General features: G+C 37.3%; 1 protein-coding gene across 8 annotated transcripts in view; it reads left to right on the plus strand.

Moving 5' to 3' along the window:
* The window catches only part of SHC3 (SHC adaptor protein 3), a 74,388-nt gene that overhangs the window by 27,217 nt on the left and 24,504 nt on the right, over positions 1-22,667 (plus strand). For all 8 annotated transcript variants that reach the window (XM_017742750.1, XM_017742745.1, XM_017742747.1 and 5 more), the window contains 3 exons: positions 7,098-7,168; positions 19,414-19,477; positions 22,148-22,267. In XM_017742750.1, the coding sequence (XP_017598239.1) occupies positions 7,098-7,168; positions 19,414-19,477; positions 22,148-22,267 (255 nt within the window). The remainder of the gene's footprint in view (positions 1-7,097; positions 7,169-19,413; positions 19,478-22,147; positions 22,268-22,667) is intronic.

A 22,667-nucleotide genomic window follows, 5' to 3' on the forward strand; every position in this document is an offset into this window, starting at 1 on the left:
GTTACTGTGCAAGAGGAAATAGGAAGGTGTTGGCCAGAGTTGGAGGTATTCTTGGGAGAACTGTGTTCTCTCATCCACTGCTATAGAAGCGAACCACCTGTTTTCAAGAGGAATGCAATTGATTGTCATATCCATCATCATTTCTGCTAGTGTGAAAGCTCTGTTGGTTTACTTGTCTCAGGGAGGATTTTTGTGATGATAAATTTACACTGAACGGTTGAGGCTTATCTGTAGTTGAACCCCAAAGAAGATTTTCTGTTCCGTTTCCACTCAATCAATCCTTACTTAGAGTTTTCTGTCTTGATTGGAACATGAATTCTTTAATGAGAGAAAAACCTTTGGGGGAAATATTGATTCACTGTAAAGCTCTGTACATGATTACTGGTATAAAAATTACCAACTGCAAAAGTATGAAAGCACGGAAGAGAGCCTTTCTGTTTTTCATGGCAGCATATGTTTATGACACATTTTTGGTGCCGGATTCTGACAGTGTCTAAATATAGGGCCTTTTCCTCATTCAGAACAAGGCTGCCAGTGTTTCTTTCATGCAGGATTGCTGCTTCCACAACCAGGTATGCTGTTTTGCATATAGCAGGAAAGCACGGGGCAGAGGTACAGACTGAGGGCATTGGCATGTACTGGTAGAGCACAGTCATCAGGTGCCCCCAGAGACCTGCATATGTGTCTGAAGATACGTCTTGCCCCAAGGGGAGGGAAGGGCAGGAGGCTATGGCATGGCTGGGAGAGTAACACCCATGTTAGCTAATATTTTAATATGGTGTTAGGTGATAGTTAAGCAGAGAATTTAAAGACAAATACATTTATATTCCAAACGATTCAAACTTTTTAGAGAAACTGAAATCTCTAGCATCTGACTTAAAACTCTCTGACTACTGCTTATACAAATTTATTTCTCTCTGAATATCTAGTCTTGGTTCTGCCCACAGCTTTTTCTAATATTATAACTTAGTCTACATTAGAAATGTCACAGAACAAATTTTCCATTCCATTCTTCTACTGGAAGTGTCTAGGTAAACTAGCATAAATCTGAATGGTTTTGTGCATGTAGGACCTTGTCCTAACAACACTGCTATCTGCTCAGCTGATGGTAGCCAGCATTTTCAAAGGCTGCCTCTTCTGCCCATCAAAGACTTTGCATTTTCAGCAACACCTGAAGTGAGAGGGTATCCTGCAGACTTCTGTGATGCCAGAGTTTGGGTGAAATGTTTGCTGTGATAATGGTAGGACAGTGGTTGTCCACCTGCCAGGAAAAGGTTTCCCTGACATTTGAGAACACCCTCTTAGCAATGGGAAGCTCTTAAAGTAAAAAAGAAAACAAAGAAGCAAAACCCCACAAAACAAAGAAGCAAAGCCCCAAAAACCAAAGAAACAAACGAAGCCCACAAAAACAAAGAAAAAAGGTTTTTGCACGTTAGAATGCAGGTCTTGCTAATCATTGAGTCCAGAAAGATTGATCAGATTCCCAGATTATGTCCTAGTTGGGTAGCTGAGCATCCTTGGGTTAATTACTAGCATATTATAAGGGGCCTTTACATGTACTTTTCTTCAGTATGAATGCAGTACCTCTATATTTAAAAGGTTTCAAGTGTTGATTCAATCAAATCATATAAATAAAATACATACAACTACACTATGATCTCCCTATGAAGTAAAGAAGGAAATCTATGTTTTGGTAAGCTATCTTCTCTTTTTGTACCCATGTCTTGCTGATTAGCAGAGTTAAGTAATTTTGTGGTGCATGTCTCAGTCAAGCTAGTAAGGTATTCAGGGTAATAAATGTTCATGTAAAGCACAATTAAAAAACTAGAAAGCATTGTGGCACTTACTATTTTTCTTTAATTTAATTTATTTTATTAAAGGGAACACTTTCTGATTGCAGTCCCTTCTTAGGCTTGTCCCTCTTTTTTAATTATCTTTTAAAATTTGGTTAAAATTTTTTTTAAAGTTTTTAAAAAAAAATTTTGTGGGTGTTTTTTTCCCTACTTCAGTGGTTTAGAAAGTGGGTTTTGTAAATTCAGTTAAGCTGGGAATTTCATCTGACATGATATCAAAGGGATTGAAGGATTGAGTTTCATATTAATTTGCTAAAGAGAAAAATTCATTTTATAAAATACTTGTCAATCTCGCAGTCTCTGGCTATGCCTTGGGCTGCTTTTGGCTGAGGCAGTTCTTGGGTTGGGTTTTTTTTTTTCCCTCCCCTTCTCCTTTTCACACATCAATATGGTTATTAAAAATCCTGACTGTATCCACAGTTACATGTGGACAAGCTTACTATCTTGAAATCATGTTCTGGGCTGTTGCTATTTTTATATTATGGCCTGCTTGTTAGTGTGCATCTGGATTTGAGTCTTAATATGATAGCAAACCTGAAAGTAATTTTTAAGTACTGTGAAACATTGTGGAACTCTCAGTGCACATTTCACAAGCTCCTTTAGCTGTTGATGGTGATACCTGAAATTAGAAGGAACTGTCACTTTGATGCATAAATAAATGCATATTGCGGTAGTAGCAATAGAATCTGAAATAAAAGCTCTTATTTTTAAATAAGGGAGTCCTCAGCCATAGTTAACTAGCACTAGTCAATTAGTACTAACTAACTACTCCTTTACTTCCATGGCATAATGTAATTCTGGATTAGCACTTTGGCTAATGAGAATAAAATGTAAAACAATAAAACCCACAAAACCAAACAAGCAAATTCCCCCACCCCTCAAAAAAAAAAAAAAAAAAAAAAAGAAAAAAGAAAGAAAAGAAAAAAAAGAAAAAATAAAAAATAAAAGAAAATGTAGGCATATGACTTGAGATACACATGAGAACCAGAGAACCAGATGTGGCAAGTAAAAGATGCTCACTTTTTCTCTTTTGCACATGACAAATAAAAGCACAGCCTAAGCCCATGGGTGAGAAAACTGCAGTGAATTGCCCAGCTTATGACAAGGTGTTTTATATCTGTTTTCAAAACTTGTATCTCCATACAACACACAGAACTCCAGAAATCACAATCTAATTTTTGAGTCCCCAGGCTATTATCTGCAGCTGTGTAATCTTAGAGCGTACTTGAAGGCACAGGCTAATTTTTGTCTAACAATGCAAGTGTATGTCTGTTTGGTGATGCAACCATGTTATCTCCTACATGACTTGTACAGGGCAGGTACAAGCTGCAGAGTAGTGAACCACTCAGATCTGATGATGGTTGTCTGGTTACACAGATTAAAACCAGTAAATCTTAATTTACTAAGAGTAACCATGCAGTTTTGATGAGTTAATGCTACTCTGGTAGTTCAGATTCAGAGACTCGGAGTTCTTATTTTGTTTGAGAGTAGCTGATGGGTAGATCTTCATGCTATGTACAAGGCAGACACTCATCTGCTAGACGTGTATGTAGGCTGGACTGCTTCAGTGTTGTATGGAGCTACATCCTGATGCAATAATAGAATAAGTCTTGCTATGTTTTTATAAATGTATTTCTTGCAGTTGTTACTGCTAGCTTCTTGGTCCAACAGTGGAGAATTTCTTCCAGTAACTTGGTATTTTGAAGAGCTTGTTAGGAAGCACCGAACAAGGTTGTTCATATTTCTGGAGCAAAAGGCTTCTCTGACAATGACTATTCTCTTTTTTTCTTTTTTCCTCTTGGCTCCAAGTACACAAATGCACCCAGCCAGCATTCATGTCTGTTTCTGACAAGTGTTGGGAGAACTCAATATCCTCTCTTAGACAGGCTTCAGTAAAAAGTTTTAGTTGCTGAACAAGAATTTTCTGAGCCATAAGGAAGACAGGTACTTTAGGGAGTACAGAAGAAGTCTTCACATATGGGACAAACCAGAAATCTGGGACATATAGCCTTCTCTTACACTAATCTGTCAAAATTGTAACTAGTAAGGATGTTGGAACCACATGGAATGAGAGCTACATAGTCCCACCTGTATGTGGCACTCTGCTTCCTGCAAGGTACTGTTTAGCATGAAAAGTACAAGTTATGAATCTAAAACCTCTGAATGGGAAGGTATTCATTCATGTGAAAGATTTTTTCCTTGGGACATAGTACCTTTCAATGTACACAAGCTGGAAACTCATTCAAATATTAGAAAGTCAACAGAAGGCAGAATGTTTTCTGAGAAATCTTGGAACTAGTAGTCCCAAATCCTCCTACTTCAAGGTGGGCTGCATCTCGATATATTTGGTTCCTGAGCAGTGAGAGGGAGGATGATAGCGGGAGCTCATAAATTTCACAGTGCACAGTAGCTGATTGGTTAGAATATACATTAAGTGCTGGGTGAAGAGGAGCTTTTTTTAGAAGTACACTGTTTTATAACTATATTTTAAATGTTTCATGGAATGCCTAAAGCAAAAGATAGCATTTCTTTTTAATCAGGGTATTTATTTGTTGAAATAAATGAATAATTTATTTCCTTGCTATCTTGGTTGTGTGTCTTCTTTCTGTGGATCCTTGTCAGGATGTACTTCAAATGGATATTTTTAGACAGCAGTGTTGGTCTTGGGGAATAATTGAAGCATAGCAGTAGGTGAGTTATATGTCCCTGTAGTTGGCCTTTGGACCTTTTGAATGTCAATTTTTATAGTAATTTCGTTACTTGAAAACATGCCGTGGTGATTAAGTGTTCACATCTTTTATCCCAGAAAATCAGTTGCCATCTTTGCATTGATCAGTCAGGAAACTGCAATCCTTACTATGTTGTGTTCAGCTGTCTCTGTGATATACATAAAAACAAGTACAGGGTAATTTTTCCATCTGACCTTCCTTCAGTCTGATCTTGTCTCTACTTTTGTTAATGCAGATGAGGTAGTATGACTCAAAGGAGTCTGAATGCACGTCTTCTAAGTATGTTTATGAGTTTTTGTCTACTTATTTGTCCGTTTATTTTGACAGTGACTTGTGTGCACATGTTTTTGTGTATTTATTTGCACGCCTGCATGTACTTGTCAAAATACCTTCCAGAGTTTGCTTCCAAAATGCTGGACCTGGTTCTCAAGCTTGTACAATTACTTTGCTTTAAAAGACTTGTGGCAAATATAGGTAAGTGAAGGAGCAAGTGCAATCCAAGAGTGTTTTAGTATTGAGAGGTCTAAACTAACAGGTTGATGAAATAATGAAATTTCTTTAACAAAAAAAATCACAGAGATACCTTTAAATAGTCATACCATTTACAGCATATTTAATTATAAAAGCATTTTGTATGAAATAAATAATTGGCAAAATTAATTTATGAAAGCATCATAGACTAAAACAAAATGACAAGGAAAGAAAACAGGAAAACATTGATCATTGCTGTTTATTGGCATAAGTTAAATGATTTCAGCTGATTATCTCAAGTGATGCTAAAGAATTTAATCTCCAAGAAAATCAAATCACCCTCTGAGATAATTAAAAATAGAGTTAATGGCGTAACTCCCTTCATCAGAGCAGGAATATGTTTTAAGTACTGAGGCAGAAGTAGATGTAAAAAAAGGAATTTATTTGTAATAAGATACAAGGATTGTCTAATTTTGCACTCATAGATGACAGTTTGAGAGTATGATTTTTAACTTGAAAGCTCCATGTGCCAGGGTCTCTTTAGACAAGATACTTTCCACCACCATTTTATAAACTTTCAGAAAACATAAATTTGCAGGAGATTTCTAAAATATTCTAGGAAATGAGTCTTGAGATAACCCTTCTCAGAAACTGTGTGCTATAATAATTTAAGTTCGAGCAATTTAACGAATAAGAGTCAGTTGATATTCTAGCTAATTTTATTCAGTATTGTAATGACTTCATAGCCTTTGATAGAAATAAATGAAATAATAATGAATATGTGAAAACAAACTAGATATTTCGTCAGCCTGTAAACAGTTTATGACATACATGCTTCTATGGAAAATATTTTCTGAAATTGTAGATATTATAGTTACTGATGCAATAATTCTCTAATTAAAAGATTATTTTTTCAGCAAAAATAAAATTCTCAAACAGCCAAAAATTGTGGCCTCACTTGATTTTTGCACCATTTTCATACCCAAATAGATTGCATTATGCTGTGAATATAGAAAAACTGATACAAAACTGATATAAGAGCTGATATAAAAACACCATGGTAGAATAGCGTCATGATCATCATTATTAGGCTCATGATGTAAAGACTCATCCCCAATTCCCTTGACTGTCAAAAGTCAAGTGTATGGTTGAATACTTAACCTACACGCAAAGACACTGCCATGGGATATGCCAGTCATGAGGCAGTGTGTACAAAGCCACTATCCAAATACCTGATAAGAGCTTTAGCTCCTGTAGACTTTAGCATATGCAAGTTATGCCCACTTTTGGAAGCAAATCTAGAAGATGCACCTGAGCTTTTCTCACTCCCAGTGATAGATACTGTTGAATTTTAACATCTTTCATGATGGTTCTCCCTTTTTCCCACAGAGATGCAGGGCAGAAATCTGGGTCAAAAAGTCTGGTCTTGTCTTAATATTAGCTAACCTTCATGTCATTCCTTTCTTGAATGACCCTGTTAAAGCCATTTCCCAGCATGGGTTATTAGTATATTGGATTAGCATTTTTCATCTTTTTACTACTATAATAAATGAAAATACTAAATCACATCTATCCCTGAGCTGTTTATTAAGGAATTTGGTTGCTGGTGTTCTTTTCAGCTTTCCCTGTTATAATTTGCCTTTTTGTTCTAATGAGACTTAGTTCTCTCCCTGTTAAATAAGTTTGTCCTAGATGAATTTCCTTTACCACACTTCCTTTCTCATTAAGATTATTTTTTACTTTGATTATATCTAAAATGGATCAATTAAGACAGAAGAAAACTAAAAAAGCACATCAACACATTATAAATTGGGTGTATTAAAGTGACTAGGTTAAAAATAAAATTATATGTTGAATGAAATGTGACAAATAAAATAAAATGTTTATGGAACAAATCTGTGACATACAATAGCAAATTTAGACATAGGATAAATCAAATGTAAAAATAATAATTGCACATTGCCTTTTAATGGTTAGTTGCATTTTCTCCCAGAACTCAAGCATAATTATAATACATTTTCCAACTGTTTCTTTTTCCTTACAGTACTTGGGGTGTATAGAAGTCTTACGGTCAATGAGATCTCTTGACTTCAGTACTAGAATGCAGGTTGCAAGGTAAGACTTTGTACAACTATGTTTTTTAAAGTAACTTCTGAATTGTGTCCCCAGAGTGGAAAGGCCAGAAAGATGGCAAAACACACAGTAAAGAATTTTTGGATACAGTAAGTCCGCTTTTCAATTTTGCTTTTACAGGTAAATCCCTTACATGGTATTAATACAGTTTCAACAGGACTTAAAAGATATTTTCTCTTTGGATTTTTGATATGCCAGGAACTACTTTAGAAAATTTTTGCCATTTGTTATGCCAAGTAAGGCACTTATCTGGGTAAGTGCCTTACCTGGGTAAGCCAGGGAGAATTAGAATATGCTTAAAATCTATGATCTCAAAATTAATCTAGGGAGCTGGTTTGGAGTTTATTTTTATGGGTTTTTATAGTAATTTCTTATGAAAAGTTGTCAGATAACAAACTATCTGCACAAAGGATATAAATGAAAATGTATCACCACGATGATACCAGAGACAAAGCCAGAGAATGTTTCTTTTTCAAACTGTATGTAAGAAACAATAAGCTTGTATTAGATTCCTATGGCAATTCTTTTAAATTCGTTCTGGTATTTTTGTAAGACCAGTACATAAGTACAACACTAAAGAAGTAGAAGTGTCCATGAATCATTTTTTTCTATGAAGAATATTTTCTGAGAACTATAGGAATGGTGTTTTGCAGCCATTTTCACTTGAAAAGCTGAGTCATTGATTTCAGAGGAATGTAGCACTGATGTCTTCTAGCAACTGGAGACCACTTCTTCGAATTCTGGATTTGAAATGATAAAGAAATACTTTTCAAAGAAACACATATAAAGTGATATGACTGAATACAGTGCTTGAATTTCACCTCTTTGAGGCGTCTTACAGTTGACTATAAATAAATCTGTCATAAACCATTTATCATGCCATAAACAGCTAAATATTTCTTTTATTAAATGAGAAAAATCACTTGGTTTTAGGCTTGGATGCAAATCATATGGTCTATATGCATTGACTTTGAGTTACACTTGCATACAGCAGCTTTGAATTGGACTATATAAGTCCTCACAAAAAATTAACCATTAATTTGTCAAGATACTGCACTGAAGAGAGGCGTAGAAGCAAAAGGACAGGTAAATGACAGAATCCTGTTTTTCAAGCATTGCAGACTATGGAGGCATTTGATAATTTTACTACTGTACTTTTTAAAATGTAGCATGTACATTTCTGATGTATTTCAGCAGTGACCTTTGAAAATTATTTCATATCTAAAGCAGACTTGTAGTTCCAATGCAGGTGGTACATTTATGTTTACCACTTGGAAGTTCAGTGATACTGGCTTATGAAACAGTTGTGATAATTATTTGGTTTGTTTTCTATATCTGGAAGTGAATTAATCTTTATTTTTCTGCACAGTTTCCTTCACTGTATGCTTTCATTGGAATAGTGTTGTACTTTTCTCATTATCTAGCTTAAAGGCACTACTCGGACATGAATGCATAAGCATATTTGGTGATCTGAAGCAATATGGTCTACACAAACTAAATATCTTTGCCTTGTAGTTCCTCCAATAAAAAACCAAAAATCTTCTTGGCTTTTACTGTGAAACAAATTTGGCATTACATTTTTTTTCTGTTGAAGTTATAGCATATTTCACTACATGAAATCATTTTGTTATCCCATGTTCCTGTAATTATATCCAGAGCAAAGTATTTTTTTTTCAAGCAGAAAACCATATCTTCCTGTTTTGCTTTTTTATTTTTCATTCATGATTTTCTGTTTACCATGAAACAATGAAATCTCATCATTTATGTAATGTAGTTCCTGATCTAAGATATTTAGGTTTTTAGGTAGCTTTTGAATCAGGACCTAGCATCTTAATCTGCATTTCATTAATTCATCTGGCTCTAGAAATCCCCTTGTCATGTCCTAGGTTTTCAGTACTCACATGCTTTGTCATGTAGTATTTAATGTACAAGCCTATTGTTTATTAAGAAAATATTATTAAGAAATTGCTAAAATTTACACATGCTAATTAACTTTCTGGTGTGTATTAAGAAACATAACATAGGCCTCAAGGTATGTCCTGAATTAATAAGGCTGATGTTCTGATATTACAGGCACCAATTCCCTCTTAAGAAGACAGCTGGCACCAAGTGGCCTGTGCAGACCTTTGATTACAAATAAAATAAAAGCACCTGAAAGTTACATTTATATCTGTTGCATCATACATGTATTTTTAGGTACGTCCATTGCTGACTTCTCTGCAGCTTTCCAGCAGTAAAAAAACCTGTCCTGGTAGCCTGATGGCTTCTGATGTGGTGTGGCCAAGGCTTAGGTCTGTAGTGTTAGCTGTGACTACATCAGGCAAGGAGCCTCGGTCCACAGCTGCAGTAAAAGCTTCTCTGTGTAAACTTCTCTGTGCTGTTTCCTCTAACCAGAGAAACAGGTGTCACAGCAGCTGCGATCCCTTTCTGACCCGCAACTTTATAAATTGATCCTACTGCATGCATCACACCTGTTTGATCTGTTATTTTTTCAAGACCTTTCAAGACCAGTCTTAGAAGAAAGTGATCTGTCTTGTTCTAACTTCTGGCATTATGCAGTATTTACTAAGTATGATTAAAAAACAGAAAAAATGAGTCAAGTTTCTTGATTTAGTGTGGAAGCCTGGATGCATTTCTTCCTAATAAGTAGACATCATATTTGACACATACAAAGCACTTACTCCCTTTCTAGCACTGTGTCACATGCCTACCCCTGCCTCCTTCTACAACCTTACTTTTTCTCCATGTTGCAGAGCTTAAACATAGGAAGTCAGTTATTAGGAATCCTAAATTTGCTTTTTTTCTGCCTTCTAGTTACTGCACGTGTCCTTTTATGTCTCTGTCAGCTTTGAGGATGAACAAATCCCCAAAGTAAAATAAGCAGCATCAATTCCTAGAAGAAAAAGCTTGTGAGACTCAGTAATGGGAGGGTAAGACATGTAGTCTTTGGCTCTGCTTGAAAACTCTGGGTATTATTTTAGACAAACTGGTAGTCCCAGTCACAGACAACTCTGTGATTAAATGAATTAGTGCTTGTAAATGGCACTTAAATTGTTGAGTGAGCACTTAGAAATTACTTAAAAATCGGACTGAGATTTCCACTTATCTGGTGAATTAGAGATAAGAAATTCATGGGAAAAGGTTGTGTAGACAATTTGAATGGCTTTGAAAATCACAGCTGTTATAATGCATTAGGAAAGTATATACATCAGTGTGCATGCATGGACGTATCTGACAAATGAAGAACTTTGGCTTCAATTTCAGGACCTGCATCGAAGCCCCAGAGTAAATAGTTTTGTCAGCAGTCTTTCCTTCCTTATAGCTGTCCTGTGAAATATCAACTTGTGCCATCTAATGCTGTCTTACCTATCCTATCCTGTAACTTGTGTTTGTTTTGCCTTTTCACTTTTTGTACATTAAAATGTTAAAACTTACAGTAATACATTTATCTTCATGTGAGAGCAGTGGGCAAACACTTTACTTGGCATGCTCTTCATCAGATCTGAGTAACCTTGGTGGTGCCTTGCACTGCTATTACTGTCCTAATTTTGAGTTTGAGGAAAAATGAACAGTTATTTACAATTTCTAACAGTTTTTTGCCTTTATCATTCCACATTTGAAGTCACAATGTTCTCTCACTACAGGAGAAATAGAGGAACTAGATTAATCACTTGTATTGCATTTATTCTTTCCTGTAATGAATGTAATGTCATGTGAATTCTTGAGCAAATAAATGGATGCGCCAGACAACGGTCAGCCATTACACATAATGATAAATGAAAGCCAGCTAAATCCACGTGTTGCATCTTTAATTACCCAGTGATAATTCTTGTAACACATGTGAAGTCAAGATGACTTTCTTGGGCAGCAAGACAAACAAAAGCATTTAATTTTCAACATAGTGGAGGAACAGGAGGACTAGCACGAGACTACTGAGCTAACTGCTGGTGGCAAGTGGTTAAAGTTCATCCGAAACCTACCATCATCGTCATAGAAAGGGGCCACTCTTAAGCTTCTGTGGCCAGGCCCTTTGTGCCTTTCGGCTTTTTATAAAAAAAATAAGTTAAAAATCAGGTAAAATTCTTTTGCAACATGTGCAGTGTTTGCAGTTCATGTAAAATGTTTGTATGCTTATTGTTAAAGCTGCTGTAGAATAATGAGTCCTCACTTTTGTGTTGTAAGCATGAGTGACTTATGCACTTGTTGGAATTCGATGTTGCATGCACTGTTTGTTGTACATCCAGGTCTGAACTACAAGGATGCATGTTCATTGGCATTTAATTGAGTGCCATCAATTTATTGCATGCAGCATCATAAAGTCACACCTCCCCATGCTGAGTAAAACATATGTTGCATGCTGTTTTAATAGCAATAGGTCAGAGGACTGAAATGCCTCATATCAGCAGTGGACCCAAATCCAAACTCTGATCCCAGTCGTCTCCATTAACTGTATTGGGATGGACAGTTTGAAAAATATTCCGCTCCAAATATGGGGCCTGAACTTTATTAATAAAATTATTAAAACAAATTCATTTGTGCCAATATCCCTGGAGACGAGATGGTGGAAATCCAAAGTTTAGAGCTGTATTTGTGCCCAATGCTAAACAATATGAATGAGTTCAGTTGATGTACTGTTTCACCTGTATCTGTATTGTTTGCAGAAATTAATTGCCAGCAAGCATTACTGAAAAAAGGGTGGAAGACATTGAAAGGAAGAATGTTTCTCCTGTGATTTTTGAATGCAGATAGGTAATCTGTTATCTGCAGTGAATTCTGTATTTGGTATCCTCCTTAACATGCTGTGTTGCTTGAAGGTGAGTGTGTTTTCTCTCTGCCTTCTTCCATGTGAGCTCTGGATGTGGGGTGGTGCTTGGAGGATGGCAGAACACATAGATCTTTTGCAGTTTGCATACACAGCTGTATGCAGGACGAGGTGTGCCCAGTTAGTTCAGAGTTAAAGCTGCGGGAAGCATGGGGTGCTGGCTGCTGCTCAGTTCACCAGGAAGCAGGAGTCTCAAAAGTGGATGGAGACAGCCTTATAGTTCATACAGCGCACCTCTGAGTGGGGCAGTGACAGCTATAGTGCCTGGTAGTTTGAGAATAATTTATATTTGCTAGTTAAGCTGTTATTAGCACAGCAATGGGGTAGAATAAATAGGGTTTTGTGTGCCTAAGACTGGAATCTTTGATTTTCAATGTAGTATTAGTGTGGAAATTGTTACCTAGTATTTGGAATTATGGAATAATATGGTAATACAAAGCCAGAGTGGGAGTAATTAATTGATCTCCCCCACTCCATTTGCCTTTGTAAGAAAACAAAGAGCCTCTTGGGGGATGGGGAAGGTGGAAAGTTGAAAGCCAAATAGTCAGGGAAGCTGTTAGGGATATAGCTGTATCCTGGACTTTCAGAAAGATGATGACTCCACATGAGTCTGCAGAGGCAGGACCTGAAGCAGAGTGGCCTTAACATGTTTTAAATGCAAACTGCAGTACAAAGCTAACAAATCCCAGAAACCTGGAAACCGAGACACTCTCATGTTCTGCTAATAACACCTAGCAGCTTGATTTCACAAAGAATCGATGGCATAAGGAATTTGTGTGTTGTTCGCATGACGTGTCCAGTCACACCAGAGAGTTCATCAACACTGAATAGTCCTTTTTGGCAAACACAGCTCAGATATTTATAAAGTATCATCTGTCTTATACAGAGCTTTTGTAAGATACCTGTCTCCAAAGTCCTGCTTTGGATGTGAAGCCAGTTAGGCATTAGAGAAAAATATTTGTTAGACTAAATGTTTTCACTTTACTTTTGTAAAGTTTCTTGTGTCTGCCTTTGAAGTATCTGCTAATATCTACTCTTTGAGAGAGAAAATACTTTAGTGAATGATCTGAGGCTGGACCCAGTTTGGAGATTACTATGATCCTAGCAACGGATTTAGCAACAGAAAACAGTTTTAATTTCTCTCTCTCTCCATTTCTCTGGCCAGGACTATGATAAATAGCTAGAGACCCGGCTGAGTGGAGAAAAGCCTGGTGGTCATAAAAGAAATTAAAGGATTGAGCTCCTTAGCAGATCTAAAACTTAAAGTACATTTCAGTTTAGATTTTTTTTTTTGTGTCATTGACCATATTCTTGACAGTTGGAGGGTTGTCTGTAAGGAAGGTTTTGTAGCTGTGCATTCAACACCAAGGTTTTATATGCCCTTACTTTATGTTCATCAAAGCTGTGTATGCATGCAGAGTTTAGAGATATAGCTGAGGTGTGCTGGTAGGATAAACAAGTTTCACTGTACATTTCCTAAAGTAAGACCATTGTTCAGAACTACTGTGTTGGAAGAAATCATCAAGATCAGGTAGACTGCTCCATTACTGATGAATGAAACTGGATTTTCTGAAACTTACTTGAATGTTATGAAAGAAGGTACAAATTGTACAGAAAATGTCTCAAATATTCCTTAAAAGGTTAGGTCATCTATAAATACAGAGAACAGAGCATACCAATGGATAAAAAGTTTCTTTGCCAGTAAAAGCAAAAGAGTCTTTTGAGGTGCATTTGTTTCCCTTAGGAGATTAATGGAAATCTCACACTGAAGATGCAGGAGCATAGGAATAACTATCATTAGATAGATTGCATACTACACATCTAATGACATGTGGTATTCTATGCCTAATAGTTGCCAAAGCCAACCACTTGAGTGTATAAAGTTTATTCAGTAAACCAAAAATTAATTTGGCCAGCTTCCTTTCATTTTCTGCTTTTAGATTTTCTACATGTGAGAAAACTCCATTTGAAGAAACAAAATGAGGAGCTGACAAAAAGAAAAAGAAGAGTTATCATCTTGATCTACGAGTGACATCAGCTTGTGTGACACATCTGCTTGATGTCACCTTATTCCACAAGTTTAAAAGTTTTCTTCCAGGCTTCCTACCAAGACAGGCTTCACTTCGGTCAGGATGGTGACAAATGGCATCACTCAGTCTCTCTGCACTAGATTCTGTGGGGGATTCCCTTCAGGGGTGCTGCTGCACAGTGCTCTGGATTTGTGGCAGTAGGTGCATCTCCGCCGCAGAGTTAGCCTTCCCTTCCTCTCCACACCCTGTGATTCATTCTCCTGAGCTACTGCTTCAGCCTTCCATCCTCCAGACATGGTCAATCTTCCATCAAATACTGGTTTAGTCTTCAGACGTTGGGAATGTCCCCTGTGCTACTTCAGACGGCACATGCTCATTTGCCTTTGCAAATGAACAAAAAATATTCCAATTATTAAACAGACTTCTAAAAATATGGGTTTTGTCTCTGTTTTATTTTTCTGTTTTCTCAGAAGCAAGTTATTTTTATATTTAGTACAGACTTTGTTTCTCCTCAGCAAATACTGGTACAATACTTGGTAATGATTAAAAGTTACTAAAATTGACAGGAACTTAGTAATGTTAAGAAATAACTGTGAGCCTTCTGAACAATTCTTCCATTTAGAAAGTCTTTCTTTTGATGTCTGTTTTTCAACCTGTGTAGTCCTAAGCTTTTGAGGTGGGGAAATATAAACTTGGGAACTACAGGACAGTAGAATATCTTAACAAAAGAGTATTAGTAGGTTTTAAATATTGTTACACAAAGCATTTCAGACAAAAAGTAGTCACATTTTCTCACCTCATTATTTGAGATGGCTTTACTTTTTCCAAATATGTTGAGAAAATCTGTGGGTTTTGTATGTATCTGTTATTTCCCTGAAATAAGAGTTCTGCAATTCTGGGGTTTAATTAATTAAATCCTATTAATTAAGAACAGGAACAATAAAACCTCACAATCAAAAAATGGAGAGTATTTTCATGTGATGATGTTTCCTAGAGGAGCACATTTGAGCTTCCTGTTATACTTTGTATAACAGAATAAAATATCACTAAAGCTATGAATGACACCAGGGCATTAGCCTTTTTAATGGAACTAAATGGCAATATAAAATGCCCCTTTTTCTGTCTCAGATGTCAAGCCTCTTTAAAGAAGGGTTGGTCAGTCTCAGAAAATGAATATTGGTGATTTTTTTACTGAATACACTTGAATGCTGAAATTATATTCAAAATATGCAACATGTTTTGTGCCAAGAAAATGACTCCACAGTATGGCCATCTGCAAAGCAGAAAATACTCTTGGACAGATTTGGAACTCAGCATGTGGTCCCTACTGCAGACAGCACAGTAACTAATTTTACAAGAGATCGGCATAACTCTATACTGATTTTCGTCTGAGCCTAGCTAATGAAGCAGGATGTAGCTTAGAAAGGTGTAATATGTGTCTCTGTCAAATAATTTTCATATTGGAAAGGAACCAAATGTAGTCACATCCAACTTTACCAAACTGCACAATATTTAGCCCATGCAGATATATACAGAACTTTTATTTTTGCCTTACTTAGGCGAGTATTTCTTTGCACAAGTCAAGTGATGGCAGCCTACCAGCAATACCTGTTCCTGGGCTTGATTTGTGACTCAGGTGTTTGTGCTGCTTAGACATTTGCAAATTTGGTTTGCTGCAAAAAAAAAAAAAAAGGTTACATCTGCCCTGTGCTACCTGGCAATGCAAGCTGGGAAAAAATCTTTAGGCCAGTCTTTCCACATCACCAGGCTATCTGTGCACAACCTCACCCCCAAAATGATCTGGAGTATTCTGAACAGAGTGATCTGGAAACTATTATAGAATCATAGAATGGTTTGGGTTGGAAGGGACTTTAAAGACCATTGAGTTCCAATCCCCCTGCCAAGGGCAGGGATACCTTTCGCTGGACCAGGTTGCTCAGAGTCCCATCCAACCTGGCCTTGAACACTTCCAGAGATGGGGCACCCACAGTTTCTTTGGGAAACCTGTTCCAGTGCCTCACCTCCCTCACAGTGGAAAATTTCTTCCTAACCTCTTGTCTAAACCTACCCTTTCAGTTTGAAGCCATTCCTCCTTGTCTTACCGCTAAATGCCCTTGTAAAAATCTCTCTCCATCTTTGTTGTAGGCTCCCTTCAGGTACTGCAAGGCCACATTAGTTCACCTTAAAGCCTTCACTTCTCAAGGCTGAACAATCCCAATTCTCTCAGCCCGTCCTCGTAGGAAAGGTGCTCCATCCCTCTAATCATCTTGGTGGCCTTTGGATAAAATGCATATCAGTGCAGTGACAGATGTTCAGTCGTCCTTTTTTTTTTTTATTATTTTTTCAAATACTGCTTTTAGACTCCTTCACTCCCACACAGGAAAAGTACTGTGCCTTCTGTTTCAGGCATGCAAAGAGTTGCTGCCAGGACACTCTGACCTTGATTACACAGAATTGCTCTATGAATATGTTTTCTGAAGTTCCCAGCATTTTCACTAAAAGCATTGTTAACTTTAACTCTGCAGTTGCTTGAATACATTTAGTATTCACAGAGTTTCAAAACCCAAAGGGTCCCAGTCTTCCCACAGCCTTTGGGAACACTGAGTTCTGTAAAACTGAGATATTTTACGAAAAGGAAGACAGGTAGCTGGAAATTGTATAGTGCTTTTTTACTGAGTGAGAGGATGTGTAGCCCAGCTTTTCCACTCTCAGTGCTTTCTCTGCTCTACCAAGACAGGGCGTGCAAGGAGTAGTCAAGGCTGCCTTGCCAAGTCTTGCCCTGGCCTTCAGCCTTTTCAGCTAGTGTGTTTCCTCACATATGCTCAAGTGGTAGTTTTGATCAACAAGGTCCTTGAGTCAGATGGATCTATTGAGTAACACACTTAATGTCTGTTTGTCAGGAGCTGGCAGATAGAAGAGCTAGTAGCAAAACTGCTACAAAACCCAACCCTGCACTAGAAAAATCACAAGATTGCACACATTTTTTCTTGGGTGCAGTGGCCTGGAAATCCCCTTGTCTTTCTATAAGTTCCATGCTGCCACTAGAGAGAGAAGATGATGGGGGCAAATAGGAAGAGAAAGGAAGTTATAGACTAATTTATGTCTCAAGAATATATCTCTGAAATCCAAGTCTTTCCTGTGAGATGCAAAACCTGCAAGGTATCTCAATGCACCAGTTGGAGCACTGGAAGAGACAAAGATGAGACAAGTGTTGGTGATGTCTCTCTGAGAGCAACTTGCAGTCAAAATGCCTGGGAAACGAAGACATATCTGGTGAAGCAAGAGGCATGGGTCTGAAAGACTGAAGTGGGCTGGAGACTGCCACTGGCCTGGACTTCCCATTCCATTACCTCCAAATGGTTTGCTTCAGCAGAAGAAAGAGCTGGGAAACAACAAGTTTTAGCTCATTAGCCAGGGAGGCTGACTCTGTAAAAGATGATGTCTGTTTGTTTTTCTTGAGTCAAAGACAAGCATTTATGGTGAATTTTTCTATTGAGAGGTATACTATTTACTTTCCCTTGATTACATTTTCAGGAGTGACCTATGTCTCAGTATCATGGTGATCACTGTGTGATGCTTGCTGTGCTTTATTTCTAAATTCATCAGACCTGTTCTTTTAAACCAACTGCTTTTTACTTGCTTTGTAAGAAAATCTAGCAATTACTTTAAAATGCTTGTTTGGAGTAAAAAGAAATTGTGGTAAAGGTGGGAACTAAGTACAAGCACTGAACCATGAAATGGGGTGCAGTTGTAGCTATAATGGCCTGAGTGCATATGTAAGGCAGGATTTGTAGTGAGAGGCAATTTTATTAGATAAACAGATGTAGTTGGGGGAATAAGACAAGTTATGGAACAATCAACCTCTCCTCTAGACCTAAGGAAGATAATGTGCTTGAAAGATTTTTTAACCATCTTAAAAAAGATTTTTTAACCATTTATAGCAAGAGATGCATCTTTATAGCATCTCTTGCTATAAATCTCACACTTCTTCAGAATGGCAGGACTGTAAACCTGCTTCAAGGCATGTTCCATTCCCACAAACACCCACTTCCCCAAACCAATAAAATGTGATTCTTTCAGGTGATTCAAACTTTGGATTGGATCCTAGCTAAAAGCTCACAAGGCATAATGATATAGCAATTACTGATTACCACCTGATACAATCTGTAGCGCTTGCTGAGTCATTATGAATTGAATGCTGCTATAAGTGTATGACATTGTTCTCCTGACTCACCTGTTGATCCTGTGCATAGTTGAAATACACAGCATATGGCACAAAGTTAAAATCATTTATGTCTTTATCCAGATGATGTTTCAAGGTTTTGATTATTTTGACTATTCTTTAGCTTGTAGTTCATTGTCTCCCATTCTGTTGTTTTCTAGTTTGGGTTGGGTTTTTTTTGGTTGGTTGGTTTGGTTTGCGGTTTTGGAGGGGGTTTTTGCATAAAATATGTGTTATTTTCATGGTTTTGGCTCTAAATATAATGTGTTGTTAGTCTCAATACATATTAAAAATAGTTAAATAAGGTTTGGAGTCACCTTTGCTCATTCCTGTGAAGCCATTCTGTCTTGCAGTATCAGGGGGACAAGCCTATTAAAGCCTTGTACCTGGTGGTCAGAACAAGGTCTGTGTGTACAGCAGCAAATTCTAAACACTGACCAGACTGACTATTCAGATAGTAAGTTGCTAAATACTGAAAGGAACTATAAGATTTGTTTGAAGCAGTATGATTTCAAGAGTTTTTTGGTGTGCAGTTACTCTTCTATGAAAGGGTATGGATTCAGATCAGTTTTGGACATACATTTCTTTCAGTCAACCTGAGTGTGATGGGAAAAATGAAGCAATATTAAAAAATTGAAGCAAAAAGTTGATGGCATTAATTTTCTTTATAATGTAAACATAAGGCCATTAATAAATTACTCAGGTTGTATTGAACTAGTATCAATTAAAATGTTGTACATCTCATGTACTCTATAGAATGGACATATTACCAGGAATATTTTGGGTTCTGATACTATCTAAAGCCTGGTGGTTTTGCTCTCACTGGAAAAGTGCATAGTATAGTAGTAAGAAAAATTATGATTTCTAACTCTCTTATTAAAATAAACATTTTTTCAAAAAGAAGATGTTAAGCAGTGTACAAAAGTGAGACTTGAAGGATGGTATTAAGAGCAATATGCTAATTTACGGTGAGAAAAGGTCTTTTTAATAGTGTGAGGAAACATTTTCTTTTTTAGAACAAAGCTAACTGACCTGCTAGCTGTCCTCACTTGTGAACAGAAATACAGTCGAAGTTGTTCTTTCCAGTGCATTTCAAGCGTAATGAAGAAACCCACACATTCTTTTGCCATAAAGCTTTTTTCTGTCTCTTCAGGGAAGCAATCAGTCGTGTTTGTGAAGCCATGCCTGGTGCCAAAAGAGCCTTCAAGAAACGAAAGGTATTTTTTTCTCTTGTAGTGCAGTTGACTGTATTTTCTGTGTTCAGCACAGTGGAGACCAGGCACAGCAGGCAGGTGACTTTAAGGCAGCTTTGAGAATTGCAGATGATTAATCATTTAAAGTATTGGCTGTTTTCACCCACTGTATATTGTTGCTTGCCCTTTTGGTCAGGATCTGCTTTTCTTGGCATCTGGAAGTATAAATACATCCAGGATGAAGGCTGTGCCTTTATGCTCCTTCCGTAGAAACCTCCTCCTTTTATTTTATTTCTTTTGTAGATTGGAGGTGGAAGAGTTAAAACAAAAATAGGATGCCTTTTCGTAAAATGCATAACTAAATTATGAAAATATGTGCTGGAAGATACCGCAGAAGCCCAAAACATATATAGTTTTGAGAGTGACTAGATTTGTTATTGAAGCATAAATCTACTGATGACATTTAATGAGTTTGGTAATCACTGATTTCTGGAAATGGAAATAGCATATGAGGTGATCCTTTGTTCCCTGTGTTCTTTCCGTAAATACCTGTGGCTGATGCTCAGTGCCCAGCGCTGATGGTGAGTCCACTGTGTACCTGACAGTTACCATGCTTTTATTTTTGTTTGTGTGCTGGGAGTTAGAGGCTTCAGACAGGGAGAGGAGGAAGCCTTGGCTCAGCTCCGGCACTGATGGCTCTCAAGAGTCTCTTCCAGAGGCCTGCTGGCAAAGCTGGGATGTAATGCTGTCTCTAAGGGAAGAAGCATAGAAAGTAGTTAATTATAGGCCTCGTGTGTGTTCTTAGGCATGGGAGGAGAATGGGCAGGTGAAGGGAAAGGTCTGCCTGCCTCCCCAGCTGCTCCACCATCTAGGCAGAATCTCAGCAAAAAGGGATGGGATGAAATGCCGCTTGTTTGCAATGGAGAATCATCCCCTGGTAAAATCAATCATATGTGACAACATGTGTCACGGTGTCATGGGAAATTGACTCAGAAATTAAGGTTACGGTTTCACCACCACCAAATTTATCTCATTGGCTTTTCTTGGTTCTCTGGCTTTTCATTTTAAATCAGAAAGTAAAGACGAAAGTATCTTTCTTCTTGGATAGCAAAATGACACAAAATATAGTTGGAAAAATAAGTTAAACAGAGTTCCAAGTGCCTAGTGACACACCGTGCTGCATTACAGGTTTTACAAGTAATGTTGCTTATCAGTTATTGAAAAGACATAGCAACAGAACTTCAGATAAATGTGAAAGACATGTCTCTGGTATGTATATTCATCATGTTTCTGCCAGTAGTGGCATATGAATTTGGTTAAGGTGACATGTACTTCCTGAGGCCAAGTTTTCACACTTTACCCACACTGTGGATAGGTGATCCTTAGGCATGACCTGGGAATCATGACGGATTAAGGAAAGAAGAGATACAAGAATATTCAAAAGAGTTTTTTTTATTGCAAAGTTAATGAAGGACTAGCTCTGTAACATGACATGGTTGAAATAGTGCAGCACAGGTTACACAGGAGCAGTATGTAGGTAGTGTATTTTTAATGAGTTAATCAGAAGGAAAAGAAACTAAAATTGAAAGTATGTAAAATTTCAGGACTACAGAAGCTCAGGTGTGTCCATCCTGCTACGAACAAAACTATGTAAGCTTGCAGGCAGCTTAGGACAAATGCAAATATAGTGGCAGAAGAACACTGCCTCCAGTCATAGATTTGCTTTTATGTCCTAATGACCAGTATAAATATTCATCAGTGAAAGTAGAGCAAGTGGAAGGACTTGGTCTGTTACTGCTGGGCAGTCTGATTTTTTACAGGCTGTGGTTACTTGAATGAGGCTGCTCTCATGCAGCTATGTGGCTCCCCATAGTTGTCAAAGGAGAGAAGTTTGTGAATTTTGCTTTGACAGCATAACATCTATTGCAAAAAACCTCCTAAAAGATGGTGAAATGCCTACAAAACTTATCAATATTATTACATTCCCTGTATTACATTCTTAGACTTATTCTCTGAGAATTTTTAATGCATGTTGTACCCCAGCATACAGAGGTTTTATTTCATCTATATCTGGCTTTTATCTACTGTTAAGTCTGCAAGCAAAGTCACAGAATGGTTTGGGTTGGAAGGGACCTTTAGAGGTCATCTAGTACATAACACTCCATATCCCATTTTGTGAGCATCCCAGTATCACTACAGTCCCACTTTCCATGTGGCAAGGGGGTAGAACAGTTGGTAGATGCAAAGCAAACAACAGATTTCTTTTTGAGAGTTGAAGCTATTTTTACAGAATAAGAACATTGTCATTTTAAGATATTGACTGAAGGCATTCATCTTAGGCAGCTTACTTGGTCCCTTGGTGAAGACGAGACCTTGCTGTCTCACAAAACTCCTATATTTTTGGTCAAGGGTAGATGAATAACTGCTTGGCTAGTATCACTACTACTACTACTACTACTACTACTACTACTACTACATTATTATTATTATTGTTGTAGTAGTAGTAGTAGTTAGTAGTAGTATAAATAGAGAGAGAAATAATTTCCAGAGGAAAACAGCTATTGCAATTAAATGATCTTTGAAAAGTGATAAACTTTTGAGAAGCCTTTAAGATCACCACTAACCCTGCATACAATGAAGGTCATTAAAAAAAACCAGAGAACAAAAATCTGCTTTTTCCCCCCCTCCTCACAGCCACCAAGCAAAGTCCTTTCTAGCATCTTGGGAAAGAGCAATCTTCAGTTTGCAGGAATGAGCATAATGTTGAATATCTCCACCAGCAGCTTAAATCTAATGAATCCAGATACAAAACAGGTGAGTGTAACTTCTGTATTAATTTGTGAGGCTTTTGATGAACAGCCTGCTGCACAATTATTTGCTGTCTGCCAAATACTCAGTTGCTCAAAGTCATTATTCCTCAATAATATCATAAAATGAATGAACCCAAAATATAAATCAGAGTGGAAGTCAGATAAATTCACTAATCAAAACAACTTTGATGAATTATTTTCTTCATGCCATGTTTCAGGTAGATTGGTTTTGCTCTTAAAAGACCTATGATGTGAAATACAATTTTCTGGTCATGGGAGCTCTTACTGAATAAGATTACGAACTTTCAGAGTGGTAAAAGAGATGTGCTTGGAGTAAAAACTAAAATACTGAATGTACATTCCCAATTTTGTTGTTTTCTTCCCATTTGGAGTCTTAAAGGGCA

This window comes from Corvus brachyrhynchos, unplaced genomic scaffold, assembly GCF_000691975.1.
Source record: "Corvus brachyrhynchos isolate BGI_N302 unplaced genomic scaffold, ASM69197v1 scaffold408, whole genome shotgun sequence".
NCBI lineage: Eukaryota > Metazoa > Chordata > Aves > Passeriformes > Corvidae > Corvus > Corvus brachyrhynchos.